The 21,558-nt window shown below is 37.6% G+C and overlaps 3 protein-coding genes and 2 pseudogenes across 5 annotated transcripts; 2 read left to right on the top strand and 3 right to left on the bottom strand.

The window, feature by feature from the left end:
- Window positions 1–59: 59 nt before the first annotated feature.
- On the bottom strand, window positions 60–12,349 carry LOC137724736 (1-aminocyclopropane-1-carboxylate oxidase homolog 1-like; annotated as a pseudogene). The gene is made up of 4 exons (XR_015962553.1): window positions 11,520–12,349; window positions 11,099–11,420; window positions 10,526–10,742; window positions 60–504 (listed from the first exon to the last, which is right to left on the bottom strand). The product of XR_015962553.1 is annotated as a 1-aminocyclopropane-1-carboxylate oxidase homolog 1-like (transcript).
- Window positions 12,350–12,930: 581 nt separating this feature from the next.
- On the top strand, window positions 12,931–15,920 carry LOC137724735 (1-aminocyclopropane-1-carboxylate oxidase homolog 11-like; annotated as a pseudogene). The gene is made up of 2 exons (XR_015962554.1): window positions 12,931–13,481; window positions 13,588–15,920. The product of XR_015962554.1 is annotated as a 1-aminocyclopropane-1-carboxylate oxidase homolog 11-like (transcript).
- Window positions 13,526–15,966, bottom strand: LOC137726838 (basic helix loop helix DNA-binding superfamily protein). The gene is made up of 2 exons (XM_068465793.2): window positions 14,124–15,966; window positions 13,526–13,922 (listed from the first exon to the last, which is right to left on the bottom strand). The coding sequence occupies exon 1, from the start codon at window positions 15,905–15,907 to the stop codon at window positions 14,168–14,170; it is 1,740 nt and encodes a 579-aa protein (XP_068321894.2). The 5' UTR covers window positions 15,908–15,966; the 3' UTR covers window positions 13,526–13,922; window positions 14,124–14,167.
- Window positions 15,967–17,929: 1,963 nt separating this feature from the next.
- Window positions 17,930–18,947, top strand: LOC137723759 (early nodulin-like protein 2). The gene is made up of 2 exons (XM_068462952.2): window positions 17,930–18,148; window positions 18,399–18,947. The coding sequence occupies exons 1-2, from the start codon at window positions 17,974–17,976 to the stop codon at window positions 18,656–18,658; spliced, it is 435 nt and encodes a 144-aa protein (XP_068319053.1). The 5' UTR covers window positions 17,930–17,973; the 3' UTR covers window positions 18,659–18,947.
- Window positions 18,948–19,175: 228 nt separating this feature from the next.
- Window positions 19,176–21,231, bottom strand: LOC137724734 (1-aminocyclopropane-1-carboxylate oxidase homolog 11-like). The gene is made up of 3 exons (XM_068463447.2): window positions 20,593–21,231; window positions 19,491–19,809; window positions 19,176–19,391 (listed from the first exon to the last, which is right to left on the bottom strand). The coding sequence occupies exons 1-3, from the start codon at window positions 21,099–21,101 to the stop codon at window positions 19,185–19,187; spliced, it is 1,035 nt and encodes a 344-aa protein (XP_068319548.1). The 5' UTR covers window positions 21,102–21,231; the 3' UTR covers window positions 19,176–19,184.
- Window positions 21,232–21,558: the final 327 nt, after the last annotated feature.

The raw sequence follows: 21,558 nt of genomic DNA, 5'->3' as shown, positions 1-21,558 counted from the left end.
TCCGAGGACGTACTCTAGTCACACTGACTATAGAGGAACCTCGTAAATTTTGTGTCTTATTTTATTTATTCCACTGCACACATCATCGATTTTATAACACTTAGAATAAAACTAGGAAACCAAATAAATTAAAATAAACTAGGAAACAAAATTCCAAAGTGATGAGGAAAATCTGCCCATAATATGATTAGCCACGTTTTGGATCCAAATCTCTTCCAAAACCGGCCCAAGATAGCTAGATTTAAAGCTTGAAACATTCTAAACACTTGAAGGCTGGAACCTAAAAGATGTTGTCTTGGACTCCAAAATCGCAATTAAGCCCAAAAAGGTCATTTTTCCAACACCACACACTGCTTCTTTATTTAATCATCATAAAATAACCACTTGGTAGAAAAATCTGAAACTTTGACACTCAAGCTAAAGGACTCACGAACGTCTTCCAATTTGAATCACTCCAAAATTCATCCGTTTGATCAGTTTTTTCTCCAGAGGAAGTCGAATGTCCTATATTGTAATATAAAGAAAAGTATCAAAATTCTACCAAATAATAACCAAAATTTACTAAAATTAGGGTAAAATGTATAATATAAAATCAACTCATCAAACTTCCTCCAAGCTTAGCTTTATGCTTGTCCTCAGGCAAAACAAAACTCAAGAACAAAAAGAAAAACTAACAAACTAAAAACTTAGGGTTGTAGTCAAATTAGGATTTGATGAGATTTAATAGACTTTAAAATCAGAGTGTAGTCAATGAAGATTTGAAAGAGGATTTTAAACGAGTTTGAAATCATAGTGCATTCAAATTAATATTTAAAAGGATTTTAAAGAATACATCCAAATCCAAGTCTAGGTGAATGAGGGATTTTAATGGATTTGAGGGTGAGTGGTATAAATACTTATGCCATTGTTTGGGCCCAAAATTATATTGTTGGGCTGAGCTTAGGTTTATGTTCGGTTTAACACTCTTTCAGAAATACTATGGGCCGCCCAGTTGTCATAAGAAGCCCAATCAGGTCGGTCGAGTCCTATTGCAAGGATGATTGATTTGGATTAGAGCGAAGAAGTCAAGTCCTGGTACAACAAGAGGGTTTCCAAGTTGAAGGCATTGAGAATTCGGGAATGAATCTGATTCATTATAGAGCTTGGTTCAGAGACTTATTGAAACTAGGATTGGCCTAATCCTAATCAGATTAGATTTGGGAGTTTTAGTTCGGATACATCTCTGGTTCGACCAGGAGTAGGTTCGCTACTATATACATAGAAAGGGGAGTGCATCATTTGAAACCTCTCCAATTCAGCACACAAACTGCCCTGCACAAACTTTCCATCTACGCGAAACCTCTCAATAACCGTGAGATTCTTATTTTCCTTTTTCGCCAACACATCTTCAATTTGGATAAATAACACTGTGAAGGGAATCGATGAACATCTTCAATTTGGATAAACATCACTGTAGTTGTAGAACCATTCGACCGCGAAACACCTTCAGTTTGGATAAATAACACTGCTCCAAGATCGACTGGTTTCCTATCCAAGTCTCGGTCAAGAAGGATTTTCAAGTCCTCACTAACAGGGGTCATCTTATTAGTCTTCTCGGCGAAGTGAGGTGTTACAGATTACTAGGCTCAACACATTGAATGCCAAGTGATTTTATGATTGGATATTCGCAAGTAAGTTTTAAAGTTCAGCATTCTGACGACCGAACCCCATTTACCATTAAGACATATATCTCATTTGAGTACTTTTGTCCGTGTAGTCTTGTGCCAATTCGTTGTGCTTACACTTTCACGAATATAATCACTGTGACTGAACCCGGCGCTGACGATCAGTGAACTTCGCAAGACTAGCAGCCTTGTCTTCAGGCTCTAGAACCCGAAGGCTGAGATGTGTTCCTTTCTCGGTCACAGTCGCAAGATCAAGAAGTCAGTAGTGCGCCTACGCAACATCAACACATTTTACTCCCCGGCCGAGCTCGGCTGACGAGTTGGCACACCACATACACAACTGAAGGATGTAGTTAGCTTATTAATTACTCGGCCTGCGTGCCACGTAGGTTTGATAGTTTATAGGGTCAACGGCCATCAAGTATCTTATCCTTCCTTCAGATTTCTTTTCACAGCACATAAGAAACCTGCCAACCTCTTCATTTTCATTTATACCTTCCTCATATCTCATTGTTCTCTTCGACTTCATTTTTCTCATAGAATCATCAACAAATGAACCTATTTCTAAAATATGTAAAATAGATGATTTCCCAAACTGTTTCATTATTTTCTTCCAGCTTTTAGGTATGAACCATTCGATTTGAGATATAGAAAGGTCTCTTGGGATTAAACAAGAAGAAGATGATGGCAAACACTATAAAGTATCTTCTGCACATAATAATATGGCAAGCAGGAACTGATCGCATAATTTTGCCCGAATTTGCAGTAGGAGTCTCAAGAAAACTGGCTGATGGGAGATCCACTTTTGAATATTAAGGACGACTAATCAAATTAAGAAGAAAATAATATCTCTTGAAAAATAATTAAAGTAAGTGTTAGAAAAGGCATACTTTATACAATCATGAAATGTGAGATTGGTCACCATATTTTATAGACTATACAATTCCAAAGTAAGTGCTTCAACCTTACTCCACACAAATTATGTAGTGTGAATGTGCAAAATTTCAAACTATAACTTATGAATTAGCGTCTAAACAATGATAAATAAAAAATAATTTACTGTGTAATTAATCTTCACCCCTGTCCAATTGTTCTAATGACACATCTCAACCCGGAATGTCTACCTAGACTCCGAATTGAGTTGTGCAAGCCGACATCAGGAGGGTGACAAAGCCATAAAGTGTAGTGATGTAGAAAATGTGAGTAAATTCAAACCTAAAAGTGCCTAAATGTAAGAGTGCGCTAGTGAGTGGGAATGAACCCATTCCACAAGTGATGTCAGAGTATAAGTACAGTACAATAAGGTAGAATGAGAATTATATTGTCGGAGGTAAGCACATATATCAAAGTTTGCCAAGAATCCACGTCGACACGAAAACTTAGCTACTGAACCTGGAGGGTCGAACAAGGGTGAGTAGGCCTAAAAATAAAGTTTTGTAAAAACCTTTTCGAAAACATAATAACCCTCACCATAAAACAAGTATAATTTCCAAAATATACATACCACGTATAGTATGAAAATACTTACCGTAGCTTGCAATATCTCAAGAATTCAATACGTCATAATATATTTCGTAAATAAACATCTAACATTCGACAGTCACATAATCTCACATAAACAAACATATCATATCGAGTGCTCATTGATATATGTTGACACACGAGTTCATGAAGAGGTATTCTAACATGAATGTAACTGGGTGTAATAATGATTTACACTATAGTATTACAATCACATGAAGACTAGTGCTATACGCATCACATACGAGTCTTTATTGCCTATAGCAATCTAGGACAGGACTGGCACCTATAATGGATCCAAAGTGTGCATACGGTGCGACGTGAACATACACGTGAAAGACTGGCCCTAGCTCGGGCAAGTACTAACACCGGTGCAGCAACGATGAGCAGATAACGTAAATAAAATCATAAAACGGTAAATCAATAATTTACATCGACATAATACTACTCGTTGCCGTAAATATAAATAAGGTATCCTGTAATAATATGCATACCTGTGCATCTTGTGGGATTCATAACAATCTCACAATTTTCATCATCACGACAATTCTTATAACGTCAATTTAATTATGGCATCAGTTAGAAAATGCATTATTAATCTATATATGGAAACTCAAATAATATATAAAAGAAAAGGCTCACTCACAGATACTTGCTAACAGTGGCGGATCTAAAGAGGGACTTAGGAGGTCCCAGGACCCTTCGGAGACCTTAAATCGTGCTTTGAAATTTTTTGGGGACCCCTCGTACTTGAAGACGACAGCCAGTGCTACGCCTTGAACCACTGGACCACCTCTCTGTAGCGACGACGTCTTCCTGTAGAAAACGACCACACGAAGAAGAAATTCTATTTTAAGACTCAGCCTATAAAGCTTGTTTAGGCCAATTGTTTGGTTTTGTTCAATTTTTGCTGTTTGTTTATGGGCCTAATATTTTGCTTAGGCTTTTGGTGAGATGCTTAGTTTGTTGCTTATTTTCTTGTTTTCAAGGCCCACTTTTTCTTTGTGTTACTTTTTTGGGTCTTTATTTTGTAATGTTTCTTGGTAACTAATGAATTTTACCTTTGTATCATAAAAAAAAAAAAAAAAACCCAAACCCCTAACACTTCCCCTGCAGTCCCATCCCATCCCTTCCTCACCTTGATATTATATTTTCCCTTAAAAAAAAAAAAAACTTGATGTTTATATTCATTTTGTGCATTCTGATAATGGTTTTTCTTAATTAAGAGGGATTAGCAATCTTGCTAAAAAAATGGTGGAAGAAAGGGTTGAAGCAAACATGTGCATATGTATATTTGCTTATTTAGTGGGCTTTGGTTTTACCGGTTGCAACTACTTCAATGGAGAGGACATTTTTCGCTATAAATATCATTGAGGGTCTACTCCGCAACAAAATGGGAGATCAATAGTTCCGTGGAGAGGACATTTTTCTCTATAAATTTTTTTATCTTTTATTATTGGGACCCCTCGAGTCTAAAATCTTAGATCCGCCACCGCTTTCAAAATCGTAGCCGTTTGAACTAGGAAAACCGGAATCTCTTATAGTAACTGCACTAAGCATAATATTAGGACCATTAGTAAAATTCTACTAAAATGATTCAATTTGGAAAAATGGAGTGTGGATTTGAAATAAGGGCATCGAAATACGTCAAGAAGGGTCCCCGACAAATTTTACAAAAAGTCAACGGTCAACCTTAAAAAGTCAATCGAGACACTGAGCCCGTCAACTACATTAAAGCTTCAAAATTTCACTAAATGGATGTCAAAAACATACTCGGATTGTCAAAATTAGCCTAGGAGGATTTCCGAGAAAATTTCAAAAAAATAAACACAAGGTATATTTCAAGAATATTCCAAGATTATTTTGAGCCCATTTCGGAACTGGGCCAGGTTGGGCCAAAGGTTTGGGCTTAGGGCCCTTTTTTACCGCGAGCCCCATCAGGGAAGAAGGTTGGAACTGGGTAAGTTTGGCCGAGAAACTTCCCGAGCTTCGTTCGAGTTCGATTCCTAACTATTTTCAACCAAATAAAAGTCAAAATGAAGCTTAGGAGATTAGGAACAATAATATACCAAAATGAGGTTGAGGTAGGGTCGAGATCAGCTGGAAAAAGCTTGCAAAGGCTGGGTTCTTCGCTGGAAAACTGGGGAACTTTCCCCCGTGCCGTTTCTGAACCAAAACCCTCACCAAAGACCTTAGAAAAGCTAGAAACATAAACAAAAACACGATCCAAGAAGTTTTGGATGGTTTTTGAAACTTACCATCATCGAAATCTCGTTGGAGAAAGATATATGAATATTGATGGCACCACTGTGCAGAGAGAAAAGGAAAGGGAAGGGCCTCAGCCTGGTTTGGGTTCGTGATGGGGGGGTTCAATAGGTGGTATGCTTGCCGAGGTAACTTGCCGGTGATGATGGTCTCGGTGGTTGCAGAGGGAGGATGAGAGAAGTGAGAGAGCGAGAAAGGTCTGGAGAGAGAGAGCGTTTTGGGAAAGTTTTTCAGAGAGCTGGGGAGGTAGACACGTGGCATGAGAGAAGTGGAGAGTTGTGAGGTGTGGGCCCCACAATCAAAATAAATTATTAAAATAATTAAAAATATCCCTCTAAATTTTTTTAATATAATAATTATAAGAAATATATAAAATATAAAATAGTAGTTTTCACAAAAGTATTTTTCGGATTCTCTGTAAAATCTCTATAGTAACTTCGATTTTGATTCCGTTTGCACCTATGAGTTTGTACCGTCGATAGAATAAAATAGTAGCTCGTACACGTCACGAAAAGACGATCAACAAAAGTCAACAATCTCGCCTCTAGGGGCATTTTTATCAATTCACACTTTTAAAATTAATAAAATTAAAAAATTAGAGATAGGTTATTACATTTAACATTTAAAATAATCTATAGATATTAACTTAAAAAGAATGAAAATCTTAATAGACACTAAAATTAAAAAAAAACTAAAGATATTACTTTCTCACCCCCAAACTTAAACCACACATCGTCTTCAAGGTGTGGAAAAATAAAGAACAAAACAAAAATATTAAAACCTTAAAAGCTTAAAATAGCTAACAAAGACAAAAAAATTAACTAGGAAAATAAAGAAAAAAAATAAAAGAAAGTATAAATTAACAAAGAAAACATAAAATAAAGAGTAAATTGTAGTAATGATCCCTCAACTTTAATCAAATTGGAGTAATGGTCTCTCAACTAAAAATTCATTACCATTGGGCCCTAACTCATCAAAATGTGTAGCTATGGTCATTTTGTAAACTCCGTCAAAATGAGTTATGTTGGAATGACCATTGCTACAATTGAGTTAAAGTTAAGGGATCATTTCTTTAGTTGGATTAAAGCTGAGGGACCATTAATACAATTTTTCTTATTTGATTATCCATATTTTCCCCTTGATTTAGCCTCATGTGCATGACACATGATTCATTTTGACAGAAGTTCTAACAGAGTTAACGAAAAAGACCTTAGCTACATGTTTTGATGAGATGAGAAACCAATGGGAATGAATTTTTAGTTAAGGGACCATTGCTCTAATTAGGTTAAGGTTGAAGGACCATTGCTAGAATTTACTCTTAAAATATTAGGAATTCTAGCTTGTGCCTGTATAAACCCACTTTCAGCTATCCAAGCCCCTCGTTTCACATTTCTGCCGCTTCTCTCTAACTTTCTCTCTCTAGCCTCGAGCCCAGCACTGAGGTCTTTCAAATCATCCTGTCCCCCTCATCTCTTTAGAAACCCTAGCTTTATCTCTCTCTAAAATCAAACCCACACTCCAAAGCTTAGGTGCTTCATGCGGAAGACCCTTCATGCAGTGCTTGGAATAATGGCAAATTTATAGCAATGACGCTTTTCTCGATCTTCTCTGTGCCCTATTTGTTAGTTGTGGGATGAGTATATTGAACACCTTTTCCTTGAATGCCCGTGGGTGGAAGTGGTTTGGTTTTGGGGAAGGTTGAATTTAAGGATGAATCAGATTGAGATAAAAACCTGGGCAAGCTGACCGCTACAAATTTTTGAGTCAGCCAATGGTTCGAAGGAGGTGAGGAATCACATGCTTTCATATATTGCCTTTACATGCTGGCATATATGAAAATCAAGGTGTAACTTTCAGTTCAACCAACAACAAATATACCCAACATAGGTTATTGCTGCTATTTCACACTCGGCTACAACCTTCAAGGAGGCAAAATCAATCTCGCTCACTTCACTGGTACCTAGTTCTTAGGAAACAAATATTGGTGTCAGGTGGTCTCTACTGAGTTCGAGATTCGTAAAGATAAATGTTGATGCTAGTTCGGTTGCAAGGGATGGGCTGGGATTTACAGAAGTGGTGGCAAGGGATGAGGATGGCAGGTTTTTGGCAGCATGCAGGTATAAAGTGAAGGTGACAAGCGTTGCAATGGTGGAGGCGATGTCTATTATGCTTAGATGTAAATTGGGGATTAGCAGAGGTTGGAATTTGATAATGGTTGAGTCTGATTCATTGGAATCTATTTCTTGCCTAAAGGATTTGGCAAGGAAGGGCAGTTGGGAAACGTTCCCTTTTATTGGAGAGGGGGTTCATGATTGCCGCTAGTCTTAGGTTTCAAGATCGGCCAACTCAGCAATGGACCTTTTGGCTTCACGACATTGTAGGGAAGTATGTGATCATATTTGGGTCAATAGACCCCCATCCTCCCTTGTTCATGTTTTGTGTAATGATGGCCTTCCATGCCCCCACCAATTGTATATGGTAGTGTGAGGATGGACACTTTAGCATTAGGTGCAGCGTCTTGGTATCTTGTAACCTCCTTGCACTACCCTTTTCTAGTATTGGTAGTTGGCTGTTTGCCTCTGTGTAGGCCTTCTTGTAAAACTTTAGCATCTTTGTCCGGATAATGCTATATCTTGATTTCCAAAAAAAAAAAAAAGAGTATCTTGATTTTTCTAATATTATTTCCCTTTAATATTACCAAAGAAAAGAGTAAATCCCATGCCATCTTTGCAATTGAATATTATTGTATTTGTTTTCTTGTTTTAAGTCAATGCTCTTCTAACGCCTATTACTCAAGCTACTACTATGCAATTTATTTTTAGTAATGCTAGGTAGATTAAATTTGTAGATTAAATATGCATACTAAATGATGTGTTAGAAATAAGCACAGTAATCAACACTTAACTAATAATCTAATCATCAATTTTCATGTCATTTGGTTTACAAGATTTAGTCTCCCTAGCATTACACATTTATTTTCTATCTCAAGTTTTAATATGCTATTTATGAGTAATGCTAGGGAGACTAAATTTTGAGACAAAATTTTGAAAACTAAAAGACATGAAAGTTGATAATTGGTTTATTACTTAAACGTTGATAAACGTGCTTATTTATATTGGTGACACATAATTTAAACAAACTTTATTATGTAAAACAAAACAAGATTTCAGCTAATACTAGCTTTGAATCTGTCAGTACTCAGTACAAATGTAAACAGAGAACGGGGCTTTTTGTGAGGACTTTCCTTTCGAGAGCTTTTTCCTGGTGTGTGAGGCAAGGAATCTTGCCGTGAGCCTGAAGGTGCTGGTCAAGTGGGCTCTGTGATCTTTTCAAGAAGAATATGTTGCGGAAATCTTCGCGGATGAGCAAGTTCATGATTTTTAATCTGATTCATCTCATAGATGTCTATGGGATGGATCATATTAGAAATTATAAACTTATACATCACTTCTTATCTGCGAAGATTTTTCCTTGATTCACCTCCCTCACATACCTGGGAAAAATCTCTCGAAAGGAAAGTCCTCACCAAAAGCCGTTCTCTGTTTACATCTGTCCCTGTGTTTGTATCTGATGTTTCCACCATACTGGATTGCTATTTAGTATGCCTACATTTGTTGTTGACTATCATGACCTACAATATTTTCATTCCGAATGACTGCACGGGCGAAACGACAGAACAAAGATATCATCTGGTCCCTTGTTCAGATTTTGCAGCTCAAGAATTCTACGCAATAGTTACACCTTGTCTCGCTTTCAGGGTGGTTTTGTAGATTATTGATCGTCTGCAAATTTTTTCACCCTTTATTTCTTCTGTTGCAGTTTCTGTCATTTGTGTAGAGCGATACTTAGTAATAGTCTTTTGAGCAGTATATAATGCATATTTTCTATATCCAGTTCTAATGAAACAATTCATTTGTCGAGAGCTTTACTTGTACTCTTTTAAGCCTCTACATTATCATGAAACAAAGTTTAAAGATATAATATTTTGATGCTTTCGTACCATGTCTATGCAAGACTGGCTTGTGTAGGTCCCGAATGCCGGAGTTCCTTTTGTGCGTTTCTTGTGCGGAGAAATGACATGGCATGAAACCCCCAACCTAAGACTCTCTTCTTAGATTGGGAGTTTGTTTTGGATAAAAATTGCTAAAATGAGAAGACAAAGGTCTAGTTTGGTATTTTTATTTTTTCACTAAAAGTTGCTTAATTTTAAAGTTAAAAAACATGTGTATTTTCTTTCTAATTATAAAAAATTTGGAATGCAGAATGAAAATTTTGAAGTAAAAAAAAAACGATTCTCAAAATAAAATATCTTGCTTATTTTAAAAGTAATTGTCTCTAATCTGAAAGTTGTTTTTAAAAATAGCTTTAATAAAAAATGGAGTTGAGCTTGTACATAGTATTTTTAATTCCTGTAATGTGCTCATTAATTTTTAAAAATAACATTATTTATCCTTGTAGACATATTGTAACCTTAGAGAACAAAGTGACCGTCACCACTTATTGTTACAAACCCTAACCTCTCACACCACCATAGCCATTACCATTGTTGTCACCATCACCACACGATGATCGCGCCACCACCAATACCACCACAACCATACTCGCTACCACTACCACTACAACAACTGCCATTATCATAAACACAATCACAACTGCCACCATCGTCGTTGTCTCCGCCCCTACCAACCATTGTTACCTCTGCAAGCTATAGCCCAACCACCACACCCCTTTATTGGCACCACCACCACCACCACCACCATCACAACCATTGCCCTTGCCACCATTGTCGTCGTTGTTGCCCACACTACCATGGCCATTTTCGGCATTGTATACAATTATATCACTTTTTATATTAAAATTTACCAAATGCATTTACACTGGTTTTCATACTCAAAACACATAAAACTACAATTTATCAAATGCTCAACTGCCTTATTATAAACTGTATATTCTTAAAGTACAGCAAAAACAGTAAAAAAAAAAAAAATAAAAAAAAACACGACGATCCAAAACTGGCCCTGAAATTGGGCTTGACTACTCTTCTATCAATTTAAAACGAGGAAGGGCAGAATTACCATCTAATCCCTTTAATCTGTAATAAGCAAGATACTCTCCAATGTGTGTTTCCCTGTCTGCAGGTAGGTTGTCAGAGAGAAACCCCTTGATTGGGCCATAGGGTTTGAATCTTTTTGTAGCACTCGGATAGATAAAGCATGCAGCTGATATCCTGGGCCCCACTCTTCCAGCCAATACTCTATGCTCGACGCTTCTGAACTTGTCATTGGTGATAAGCTGCACATAAATTGAACGAAAATAACTGAGTTCTCATGCAAGATGATAGTTTTGTTTCTCTCTCTCTCTTCGGGTGATTTTGACGCGCTTTTTGTATCTTTCTTAACACGTATAATGATGATGAGATCACAAAAAAGACAGAGATAGGAGGTGTATGGGATCATGATACAAGTTTATTGAAGAATTAAGATTATGAACAAGAATATGTATTTCGTCTCTCTTATCACATGATTTTGACATACTTATTTTTTTATCTTTCTCGTCACGTAAGACTGTGATGAGAGAGACGGAGATAGGAGGTGTGTGAATTCGTAACAGCAAAAGTTATCTTTGAGGAATTAGGATGATGAGCTTACTTGCATAAGATCACCCACGTTGGCCACAAGAGCTCCATGAGTTGGAGGAACATCAACCCAGTGACCTTGATGGAGGACTTGCAGGCCGCCGAGATTGTCTTGCAAGAGTACAGTTAAAGAGGATGGATCTGAATGCTTGGTAGTGCCGGGGGTCAACTCCGGTTCTGGACAGCTCGGGTAGTAATGGCACACCAGATGTTCAGTCTTCATGCACTCTATGTTTTCCAGCTAGTCAGTGCAGAGGCCCAAGGCCTTGGACAACAAACCTGATAACACCTATCTCAGGTTCTTTAAGTGTTTGATGTACTCCTGCACTGCCTCTCTGCTAATCAAACCAATCTTTCGTAAGATTACTCGGTGTGTTATGTTGTCATACTGTCAATATGTATTAATACTTTGAACAGTTTGTTTAGCGAAGTACCTGCAAACGAAGGGAAATGTCTCGGGGTCCAATGGACCGTTCTGGAAATCAAACAATATCGAGTCTCTCCAATTCGCTGCTTTCTGCACCAACAGATCTCCATTGCAGTAGTATCTCACTCTACGTTTCAAGTCACAAGAATACCACTCCATCTTCAGCTCCTTCGGCTGCTCATGAAACCCTCGAATCACTTCCAACAGATTCTCAATCACTCTCTCTCTGGAACTCCATGATTAACCATTTGAAGGAAACCCCACGTTTCAGATGCTTCACGAATCTCCTTCACAGTCTGCGCACGCCGAAAATCTTGATCAAAGCCGTCGAAGTCTATGACAGGAACCTTAAAGTCTACATCTGTTGTTTCTGAATTTGAAAGGCTATGTGGTGGATGGATGAGGAACTTGGGCACTTTTGTGATCCCGGAGTCCACAAGGCCATTAACTCCGGCTTTAGTTTCATTGAACTCGACTTCCTTGGTTCTGTCGTAATACGAGGACTCGTCTTCCATCCTCGCTGTGGAGGGAATGATGTCGCCGAAGTGTTCCCGGCTCTGCAAGATGTGATTAAAACGAGATGTATTAGGAAGCCATTTGAAAGAAAAAAGAAGCAAAGAGACACCTACCAATTTTAAAATTGTTACCTTTTAGGTTGAAGAAAAGGCCAAGAAAGTGAGTGCTATTCTTGTCCTATTCGCTAAGTACTAGGTGTCTATCAAACGGGTACACTTTTTGAACATTAGCACGTACGTATAGACCATGGACGTTACCGGTTAACTAAGTGGTAGTGCCTATCGGACATGTGCATTTTTTTTATATGTGACAAGTATTTATAGACATATGACGCTACCAAAATTATATATTGGTTGCTAAAGAGACTAACTCCCAAGAAAATGAGATATTGAACCTTAGCTTTTTTTTGATATCACAATCTTGAGACGTAACAACGCAGTAATATAAGTTAGGAGAGAAAAAAGTCTTTTTCCTTATATTGGTTTTGGTCTTACGCATCACCGTTTTACAGAAAAGGGAAGTTTTCGCAGGGAAGTTTTGGCTTTTTCTGGACAAGCACTTTCAAAAAAAGCAATTTATTCAATAGCGTGGATTTCAGGATCAGATAAGGTGGCATGTATTCAGATAGTTAACCATGGAGTTCCAATTGCTGTGATGGAGGAGATGCTGGAAGGTATAAGAAGATTTCATGAGCAGCCCCCGGAGGCCAAGAGGGCGTCGTACTCCCGTGACTATACTTGGCATGTGAACTATTATTGCTGTGGAGATTTGAAAGTGCGAGCGAAATCAGCAGCAGACTGGAGAGACACCTTGTCCTTCAAAGCCGTAGAGGATCAATGGGACTTTGAAGCACTTCCTCAAGTCTGCAGATACTTTAATTTCTGCAGCAGCTCTAAGAAATTTTGAGCCTGTTTGGGAGTGCTTTTAAAATGGCTAAAAGCATTTTCCAACAGCCTAAAGCGCACTTTCTGGAGAAGCACCTTCCAGATGCTTCTTCAGAATGTGCTTATACGCAGAAGTGCTTTCTAGAGAAGCAATTCCAAACGGGCCATTTCCAACTCATCAGTCATAATATTTACATACATGTAACATACTGTAAACTTGAACTTTACCAAATTCATCATTTTCTGTGTTGCAGAAATGAAGTGAGCGAGCACGTCAAAAACTTGATTAAACTGCGGGATATGCTTTCTGAACTACTGTCGTAAGCATTAGACCACGGATCACATAGCGCGGATAGGGTGCTTGAAATCTTTCACATTATCATGCCACTACCACCCAGTTTGCCCGGAGCCTGATTTGACTCTTGGGACAATCGAACACTCAGACCCCTTTTTCTCACCTTATTCCTGCAAGACAAGATTGGGGGCTCTAACTTCTTCATAAGAACCAATGCGTCCATGTGCCGCCAGTGGATTGAGTTTTAGTAGCAAACCTTGGTGACTTTATGCAGGTATGATAATCTGTTGTTAAACAGTTTCTTCAATACCTTATATCTTATCAGACAAAGAAAAAGGTAGAGATCTCTTTATATTTCATGTGATTGTATGTATCTACAGCTCGTTACTAAAGACAAGTTCAAGAGTGTGGAACACAGAGTACTCACCACCCCGCTTGTCAAGCCTCGAATATCAGTTGCATCTTTTCTTGTTCCTAGAGCCAAGGACAAACTCAAACTGTACAGGCCAATCAAGGAGCTTCTATCTGAAAGGAATCCACCCATATACAGGGACACCCTTCATGAAGAATATACTGCATATTACAGAGTCAATGGAAAAAATGGTGGATCTGCCCTGCCTCATTTTAAACTGCGTCGAGTTGAACCTAGTGACAGTGCAGAGGAAAACGCCGTTCTGTTCCAAATATCACTTTGGAATTATGAAAAATGAAACTCCTACAATACAATGCACCAATTACCAAGTAAATAACATGTTATTCTTGCTGCAATGTTTTCCGGGAGAGTATTTTACACTCATTTCCTATTTCGTAATGAGGTTTATTGTGCTAGAAATGAGTATGTGTTTATTACTTAATAAAGAACTCAGATTTGAATGATACACGATGGAAAGAATCTGAGTATACATATTTGAATTACCGTATTTTCCTGTGGATGTCAATTTTGTTTTAAAGACTGCACTGCTATAGCTCAGAGCCAAGTTCAGGAACACAAACATCAAGTTTCAGCTGCACATATAATTCTGCCAGCAACGAGTAAATTTCAGCAGAAGCTGAATGAGATTCATCAGATGAGGCAAACTGATGAACTTTCCTTTCCATTTCAATCCAACTGGACCCAGGACAACCCTTTTCAACTCCAAGTTCCTTCATGGTTGATCGAATATCTGCAACTTCTGCCCATCGTTTCGCATCAGCGCACATGTTCACCAAAAGGTTGAAATACCCGCTACTATTTGGTTCCAACACCATCAACTCCTTGATACAAACTTGAGCAATCTCCAAGTTTTTATGAAGCTTGCATCCACCTAACAATGCACCCCATATAACAGAGTTTGGTTCAAACTCCATGCTTCTTATCAACCCTAGTGCATTCTCAAGCAGGCCGGCTTTGCTCAACAGATCCACCATGCATCCATAGTGCTCAACTTCAGGACAGATGGAATAATCCTGGATCATGCTTGAAAATCTCCTGCGGCCTTCTTCTACAAGTCCTGCATGAGTGCAGGCACTTAAAACACTTACAAAAGTAACCCCATTTGGCTTGATCTTCTCTCTTTCCATCTTGCTGAACATTGCTAGTGCTTCTTTAGCATATCCGTGAACTGCGAGCCCTTCGATCGCTGCATTCCAGCAGAACAGGTTCTTATCCTGCAATTTAAAGAAAACCAAAAGAGACCTCTCCAATGTGCCGCACTTTGCATACATATCAATCAGTGCAGATCCGATATAAACATCGAGATCAAATCTGTTCTCCATCGTGTAAAGATGTATCTCTTTTCCCAAGTCAAGAGCTCCGAGATGGGCACAAGCTGAAATAACAGTTGCCATGGTCACTTCATCAGGGTTGATCCCATTAGTCCTCATGTCATCGAAAATTGCTAATGCTTCTCGAAATTTCTTGTTCTGAGAATAACAATCAATCATAGTAGTCCATGATATTATATCCCTAGTTGGCATCTGATTAAACAACAACTCTGCAGATTCTACATCACCTACTCTTGCGTAGCCGTCAATCATTGTATTCCAAGTAGCTGCATTCTTCTCCGTCATCTCATCGAATAATATCCTCGCCGAACTCATATCCCCCACTCGAGCGTGAGACGAAACCATTGTAGTCCATGCAAAAGGGTCTCTCTCAGGCATTTCATCGAACACCCTTCTGGATTCACTTATTTGCCGCAACTTCGAGTAAAAATCAATCAAAGCAGTCTGAACAAACACATGTGAGCCAAACCCATTTCTCCAAATGTGACAATGAACAGACTCTCCAACCCGCAATGTGGACAGAGAGGTGCAGGCCTTGATCAACGGCGAAAACGTATAACTGCTAGGCAAAACCATGTCCCTCAACATATTGATGTAACAATTCAAAGCCTGAAATGGGTGGTCGCAACGAACAAAGCCTCTGATCATCGCATTGTAGACGAAAACATTCGGATTTTCCATCTGGGTGAAGGCTAAAACTGCATAATCTAGGTGGGAAAAAGTCGAAAGGGCGGTGATGAGTTGGTTCGTAAAGAAAGAGTCTTGGATGGCATTGGTCTTGATCATTGAGGCACATACACTTTCTAGCTCTGTTGGAGTCGAACATTTCTTTAATTTTTCAACTATGGATGGTGGGTTCTGAGGGTTTAGGGTTTTGGGCGGTTGGAGAAGACGTTTTGGGTTTGAAAAACAGTTAAAGTTCGTTACGCATTTCATCCGCACAAGTTGTGGCGCCTCCTAGAAGTCTTCCACTTATTTGTTAGCAAATTTGTCGATGTGGTATATGTGTAATCTTACCCGAATAAGAATGGGTGACACATTGACATTGATACCGAGGTTTTACATGTAATATATTTTTTTTTTTTTAGTCAAAGAAAATCGGTGCATTTATTCATATTTAACAAAATCATAACCATTGGATTAATATAATGAATTCAACTATTATGCACGTTAAGTGTGAATTTAACTATCGATTTTAGTGATCATTTATGATAAAACCCTTTAAATCTTGTGAAACCCATTTATGTGTTATATCATTACATAATATAATTTTTGACAAAATTGTAACGACATGACCACATTGATTTGAGACACCTATTTCTAGGACTACATTGCTCGATTTCAAGGACCATCTTGGTGTGGGTCAATTTTAGGGACCATTTGTGATTAAAAAAAAAAAAAAAGGAAAAAAAGACTTGCACAAAAAAGGGTCAATTTCAGGACCATTTGCCAAAAAAAAAAAAAAATCTTATTTTTTAATTAAAAAATGCTATTGATCATTTGTGTGTATATACTTGAGGAATTTCTCAACGGGAGGGGATTGATATATATATATATATATATATATATATATATATATATATATATATATATATATATTAATAAAATAATAGTGTTAATAGGGTAAATAGTTAGTTATTATAGGAGGAAAGATCAGTGGAGCACCATCATTTGTAGTAAAATGCCATCTGCAAGATTGAAATACAGTAAAACCCTTCTAAAATTAAATACAATTGGGACCAGACCATTTATACTTTAGGGAGGTTATTACTTAATAGAGGTGTAATTAATGAAAATTATTTATTCGGAATGAATTGTATTTTCCAAAGAGGATACCTTGGACATCAAGTATTTTATTTCTTGCATATTTTTTTACCTAGTACAATTATAACTATGTGGAGGTGTATTTCTTTAAGATGAGATCAAGAAAAAGTATAACTTATTACAATATGAAGTTTATTCTAATACATAACTGAAATATTATTGATTGACTTATTTATCCTTAATGAATGTTGTATTTCATAAATCGGATTTCTTATGTGCCAAATATTCTATTTTTAGCTTATTTTTGTACTCATCGATAATATAATAATATGGAGGTGTGTTTTCTTTAGATGGGACAAGAAAAATTATAACTTATTATAATATGAAGTTTATTCCAATTCACAGGACGACGCAGTGCCCCTATCCCGCCTAAATTCATTTTGCATTATGGATGAAATACAACCTCATCTTTTCATTCCTAGCCACTGTAAGCCGAGTTGACCCACCAAAAGCATATACCAAGTAAAAAAAATTATGACTTTAAAAAGGTTATCCATTATAGAATAATTTTTTTAGCACAAAAATATATTTTATACTAAAGGAATGGGGGAGTTCGGCTAAATTACAAAATGAGCAACATAATTAGGTATGAAATTCATTATCTACGAGATTCAAACATAAAACATCTCATTTACAAATGAATATAATTATTACTAGATTGTAGTATCAGTTGAATCTTCTTCTCAAAACATACCCACGCTTGCCTTCCGTTGCCTTGGTTGACCTTTCAAATGTCTCTAAACTGTTAATGCGCCACTAATCATAGCAATTACATGAAATTCTTGCTCTTCATGGATAATCACCAAATTTACGCTGACCAGAATCACTTGTCATCGGCCAATCAATTTTACTCTTTTACCCCTCCAGTTTTCCGGTTTATGTTAACACACAAGAAGTTAATTAACGAGAAAAACTTATGATGCAATCTGAAAGTTGGCAATTCAGTAATTTCCAAATGAGAAAAAGGGTTCTAAAATCCAGCTTCTGGAACTTGGAAATGTGAAAATGCTGAATTAGTTGAATCAAAAGCCTCACATTTTCACCAACCAAGAGAAAGAAGCAGTACTAGTCACTTTTGATTTCCTATATAAACCCCACGACTCTCTCATCTTTTTCATCACCTTCTCACACATTCAAGTTTGTATACTTTTCGTAAGCACATTACCGAAGGTGTAACAATGGCTTTGAGTTCTAATGCACAAGGGTTCATCCTCCTCCTTGCTGCTGCCTCTCTATTGGCAGTGAGCGAGGCCAGAACTGTCATCGTTGGAGGGTCCGAAGGCTGGCGTTTCGGGTTCAACTACACTGATTGGGCTCTCCAGAACAGCCCCTTTTACAAAAATGACCAATTAGGTTAGCACCCTCTAACGATTTATGTGCGTTAAAGTCTTTCTGTATGACAACCATTTTTTCATTACAAATTTACAATAGTCAATAGCATATTGATACTGTATCGATAATGCATCAGTATGTTATACTTTGTTTGCAACAATAATATCAACATATTATCAATGCCATGTCGAAATCAGCTTTTTAAGTAAAGAGCAGATGTCATAGCTCGATTATTACTTGCATGCGTCAATTATTGTTGTTTATTTTGCAGTGTTCAAATATGATCCACCGAGCGAGGCAAATTCCGGCTATAGCGTATACCAACTGCCTAACCTGTGGAGCTACATAACCTGCGACTTCAGCAAAGCCAAGCTGCTGGCGAGTCAGACGGAGGGAGGTGGCGACGGCTTCAAGGTCGAGCTGACTCAGTGGAGGCCTTACTACTTTGCCAGTGGTGAAAAAGATGGCAAGAACTGCAAGGATGGTCTGATGAAGTTGTTTGCTGTCCCACTGCCACGTTGGAATAATTAAACACAGTTCGAAAACACACAAATAGAAACGTCCGGGAAGAAGAGACGGTATACAAAATACATTTATACACACATACACCAGATTGATTATGTATTTTCAATAATTTTGGAGGGTTTTGAGTCAAATAATTTCCCATGGCACTGTACAAGTTATAGGGGGGGAATGTGTCCGAGTAATTTGTCTTGTTTCCGAACAGTTAGTCTAAAAATAGCCATGTATTGCTTTCTTTTTTGTAGTGTCTTGATCCTGATTCAATAATATATTCAAACTCGAAATTTCGGATGTAGAAGTACACGTTCTTAGTAGTATTGTCCTCTAATACAATTGAGAGAGGAAATGATCAGAAGATCATCCGTACCGAACTTCAGAAAAAAGGAAAATTACAATATTACTAAAAGAACCGAAAAGTGAAAAGAAACATAGCAACATAACCATAACACTTCCAAGGTGCGTGACTTAACTCGCAGAGTCTCAGAGAAACTCTGAAGTGAGTAAGCACAAAGTTACCATCCTTATCCCTTCAAACCTATAGTTTGTAACGTTTCACGTACTCTCCAAAAACGACTTCTTTGTAAATTGGTGGATTGTTTTCGGATATAAGCTCCTTTAACGGCCCGTATAGTTTTTGGAGGTCGTCTGTGCCAATGAAACATGCAATTGATGTAAGGGGCTCGAGGGTTGGTGGAAGTACTACTCTGTGCTCTGCACTCTTGAACTTGCCATTAGTAATGATCTGTACAGCAAATAAACATTTAGATGGACCTATTAGTATTCCATCACGCACACAGGGCTATAAAAGATAAGGGAAAGATAGCTATATTAGTTACAGTACCTGCAGCATATCAGATACATTGGCAAGCAAAGCTCCCTCCACCGGTTGAACGTCAATCCAAACATTTTGATGAAGTAACTGTAGGCCTTCACTAGCTCGCAAGAGCAAGGTGATGAAGCCGAGGTCAGAGTGCTTGTGTCCGCCGAGAGTCAAATGGGGCTCTGGGCAAACTGGATAATAGTGGCATGCCAATGACCTCGATTCGAAGCACCTTAGGTTGTCAAGGTAATCGCTGGTTAGACCTAAAGCTTCCGAAATTAATTTGGAAAGTTTATCCTTCAATTGAACAAGGTACCTCATATACTCTTTTATTTCCGCCCTGCAAAATAAATAATTTAGGACGCGTTTACCTAACCATAATTAGAATTAAGACATGAAATTAAATTCTGATTACGGGGTATATGCTTGTTTACTAAACTTGGGGAATAAAAAAAAAGGTGGGACCCATACAAAATTTTGGAATTCAATTCCAAAATTTGGAGGATTTGGATTTCTTAGATTAACATGATATTTGTATTCTTGATTGCTTAGGCAATCGGAATGACACTTTTGTTTCCTTTATGCCATCACTTACTCTCTTTTTTTTTTTTTTTTTTTTCTGAGATTATCCTTTATAAACCCATTAACCCTAGAATGTCATTTTTTACTATTTTATATTATATCAAATTTTATTACTATTATATATTATAACAAATTTTATAAAAAAAATTATATATTAAATTTTTTTCTTACTATTATATATTATATCAAATTTTATTAGAAAAGGTATATAAAATATTTGATTTGGGACAAGGGCATTTTAGTAATCATATTTGTTTATATTCTGGTTCTGTTGAATTAGTAAACAACTTTATGAAATTAGTATCATTTCTATTCCGATTCCAGAACATTTAAGTAAGCAGCTTCAACAAGAATCTAATTTTGATTTCTCTTCATTCCAACTCTTTCTCAATTCAATTCCTTATCAATTCAATTCCTTCTATTTTAAACGCGTCAGTGTTTAAACAGATTTCAGAGTGAGCTCAGATTTGAGTGATACAAGGAGATATAAGTTAGTTAACAGAAGTTAATATAATTGGTGAGTGTAGCATTACTTGTTTACCTGCAGATTTCAGGGATTGCCTCGAAGTTATGCTCATCTTCTAGGACCTTGCAAGACAATGTGTCTCTCCAACAAGCTGGAAGAGACACCTTGAATTCTGCATTACTGACGAAGTTGACCTTCTTCGTGAAATCGCGCGAATACCACACCTCCTTGGCTTCCTGGGGCTGCTCATGAAATCGTCGAATGCCTTTCAGCACATCATCCATCACACCAACTGGAACTGAATGGTTCACAATCTGAAAGAAACCCCATTCCTCAGCTGCCTTTCTGAGGTCATTGATGATTTTGCTCCGCGTTTCGCTGTCCTCGACATCTTCGAGATCAATGACAGGAACTTGGAGGTTGCTAATGCCATTGTTATGGTTAAGGGACGGTAGATCCTCTGGAGGGTGTTTGAACATCCTTGGGAGCTTGGTCACCCCAGAATCTACAAGGCCTTTCACACCAGCTTTTGTTTCGTCGAATTGTTTCATTTCTTCCTCCAGCTCATGATCCAACCCAGGCATCTTGAAATATATCTTTTTGATTAGTGAAAAGTTTGAGTGACAACTTTATTGATCCTGGCTTGATTTTGGGAGTTCAAGTTTAAAGAGTGAAGTTTTCTACTTTATATAGAATCGAGAGAACGAAAGGAAATACTTTCTTTGTTTAATTTAGAAAAGATGGAGATCATGATCAAGAAATGTGGATACAAAACTCACGAGTGTTATTGCACAAGCAAACGACAGTGAATTATCTGATTAATCTGCAAAGATTCAAAAGAGACAAAGTGAACCTAACATGACTAATGTTAATGAAATCGACAGAAGCGGCCATGTTTACTCTTTTCGTTGGTAAACAGGTATTTCTGTTTGTGATGAGTGACAAAATGGGGCGGTTTCAGGCATCTTTTATATGAAAATAATGCCGTGGGGAAGTTGGTGTGAAAGCATTGCCGACTGCTTTAGCAGATCATAGAGATGT

This window comes from Pyrus communis, chromosome 5, assembly GCF_041283825.1.
Source record: "Pyrus communis isolate YQ-2024b chromosome 5, ASM4128382v1, whole genome shotgun sequence".
Taxonomy (NCBI): Eukaryota; Viridiplantae; Streptophyta; class Magnoliopsida; order Rosales; family Rosaceae; genus Pyrus; species Pyrus communis.
The sequence above is the reverse complement of the archived record's forward strand: the minus strand, read 5'-3'. Positions and strand labels throughout refer to the sequence as shown.

What these genes read in the sequence shown, in the direction of transcription:
- LOC137726838 (XM_068465793.2), bottom strand. Translation starts at nt 15,907, where the DNA reads ATGAAATGCGTAACGAACTTTAACTGTTTTTCAAACCCAAAACGTCTT.
- LOC137724734 (XM_068463447.2), bottom strand. Translation starts at nt 21,101, where the DNA reads ATGCCTGGGTTGGATCATGAGCTGGAGGAAGAAATGAAACAATTCGAC. An exon ending in GCAATCCCTGAAATCTGCAG is followed by an intron (nt 19,810 to 20,592) that starts GTAAACAAGTAA and finishes TTTATTTTGCAG; the next exon opens with GGCGGAAATAAAAGAGTATA. An exon ending in ATGTATCTGATATGCTGCAG is followed by an intron (nt 19,392 to 19,490) that starts GTACTGTAACTA and finishes TTTGCTGTACAG; the next exon opens with ATCATTACTAATGGCAAGTT.
- LOC137723759 (XM_068462952.2), top strand. Translation starts at nt 17,974, where the DNA reads ATGGCTTTGAGTTCTAATGCACAAGGGTTCATCCTCCTCCTTGCTGCT. An exon ending in TTACAAAAATGACCAATTAG is followed by an intron (nt 18,149 to 18,398) that starts GTTAGCACCCTC and finishes TTTATTTTGCAG; the next exon opens with TGTTCAAATATGATCCACCG.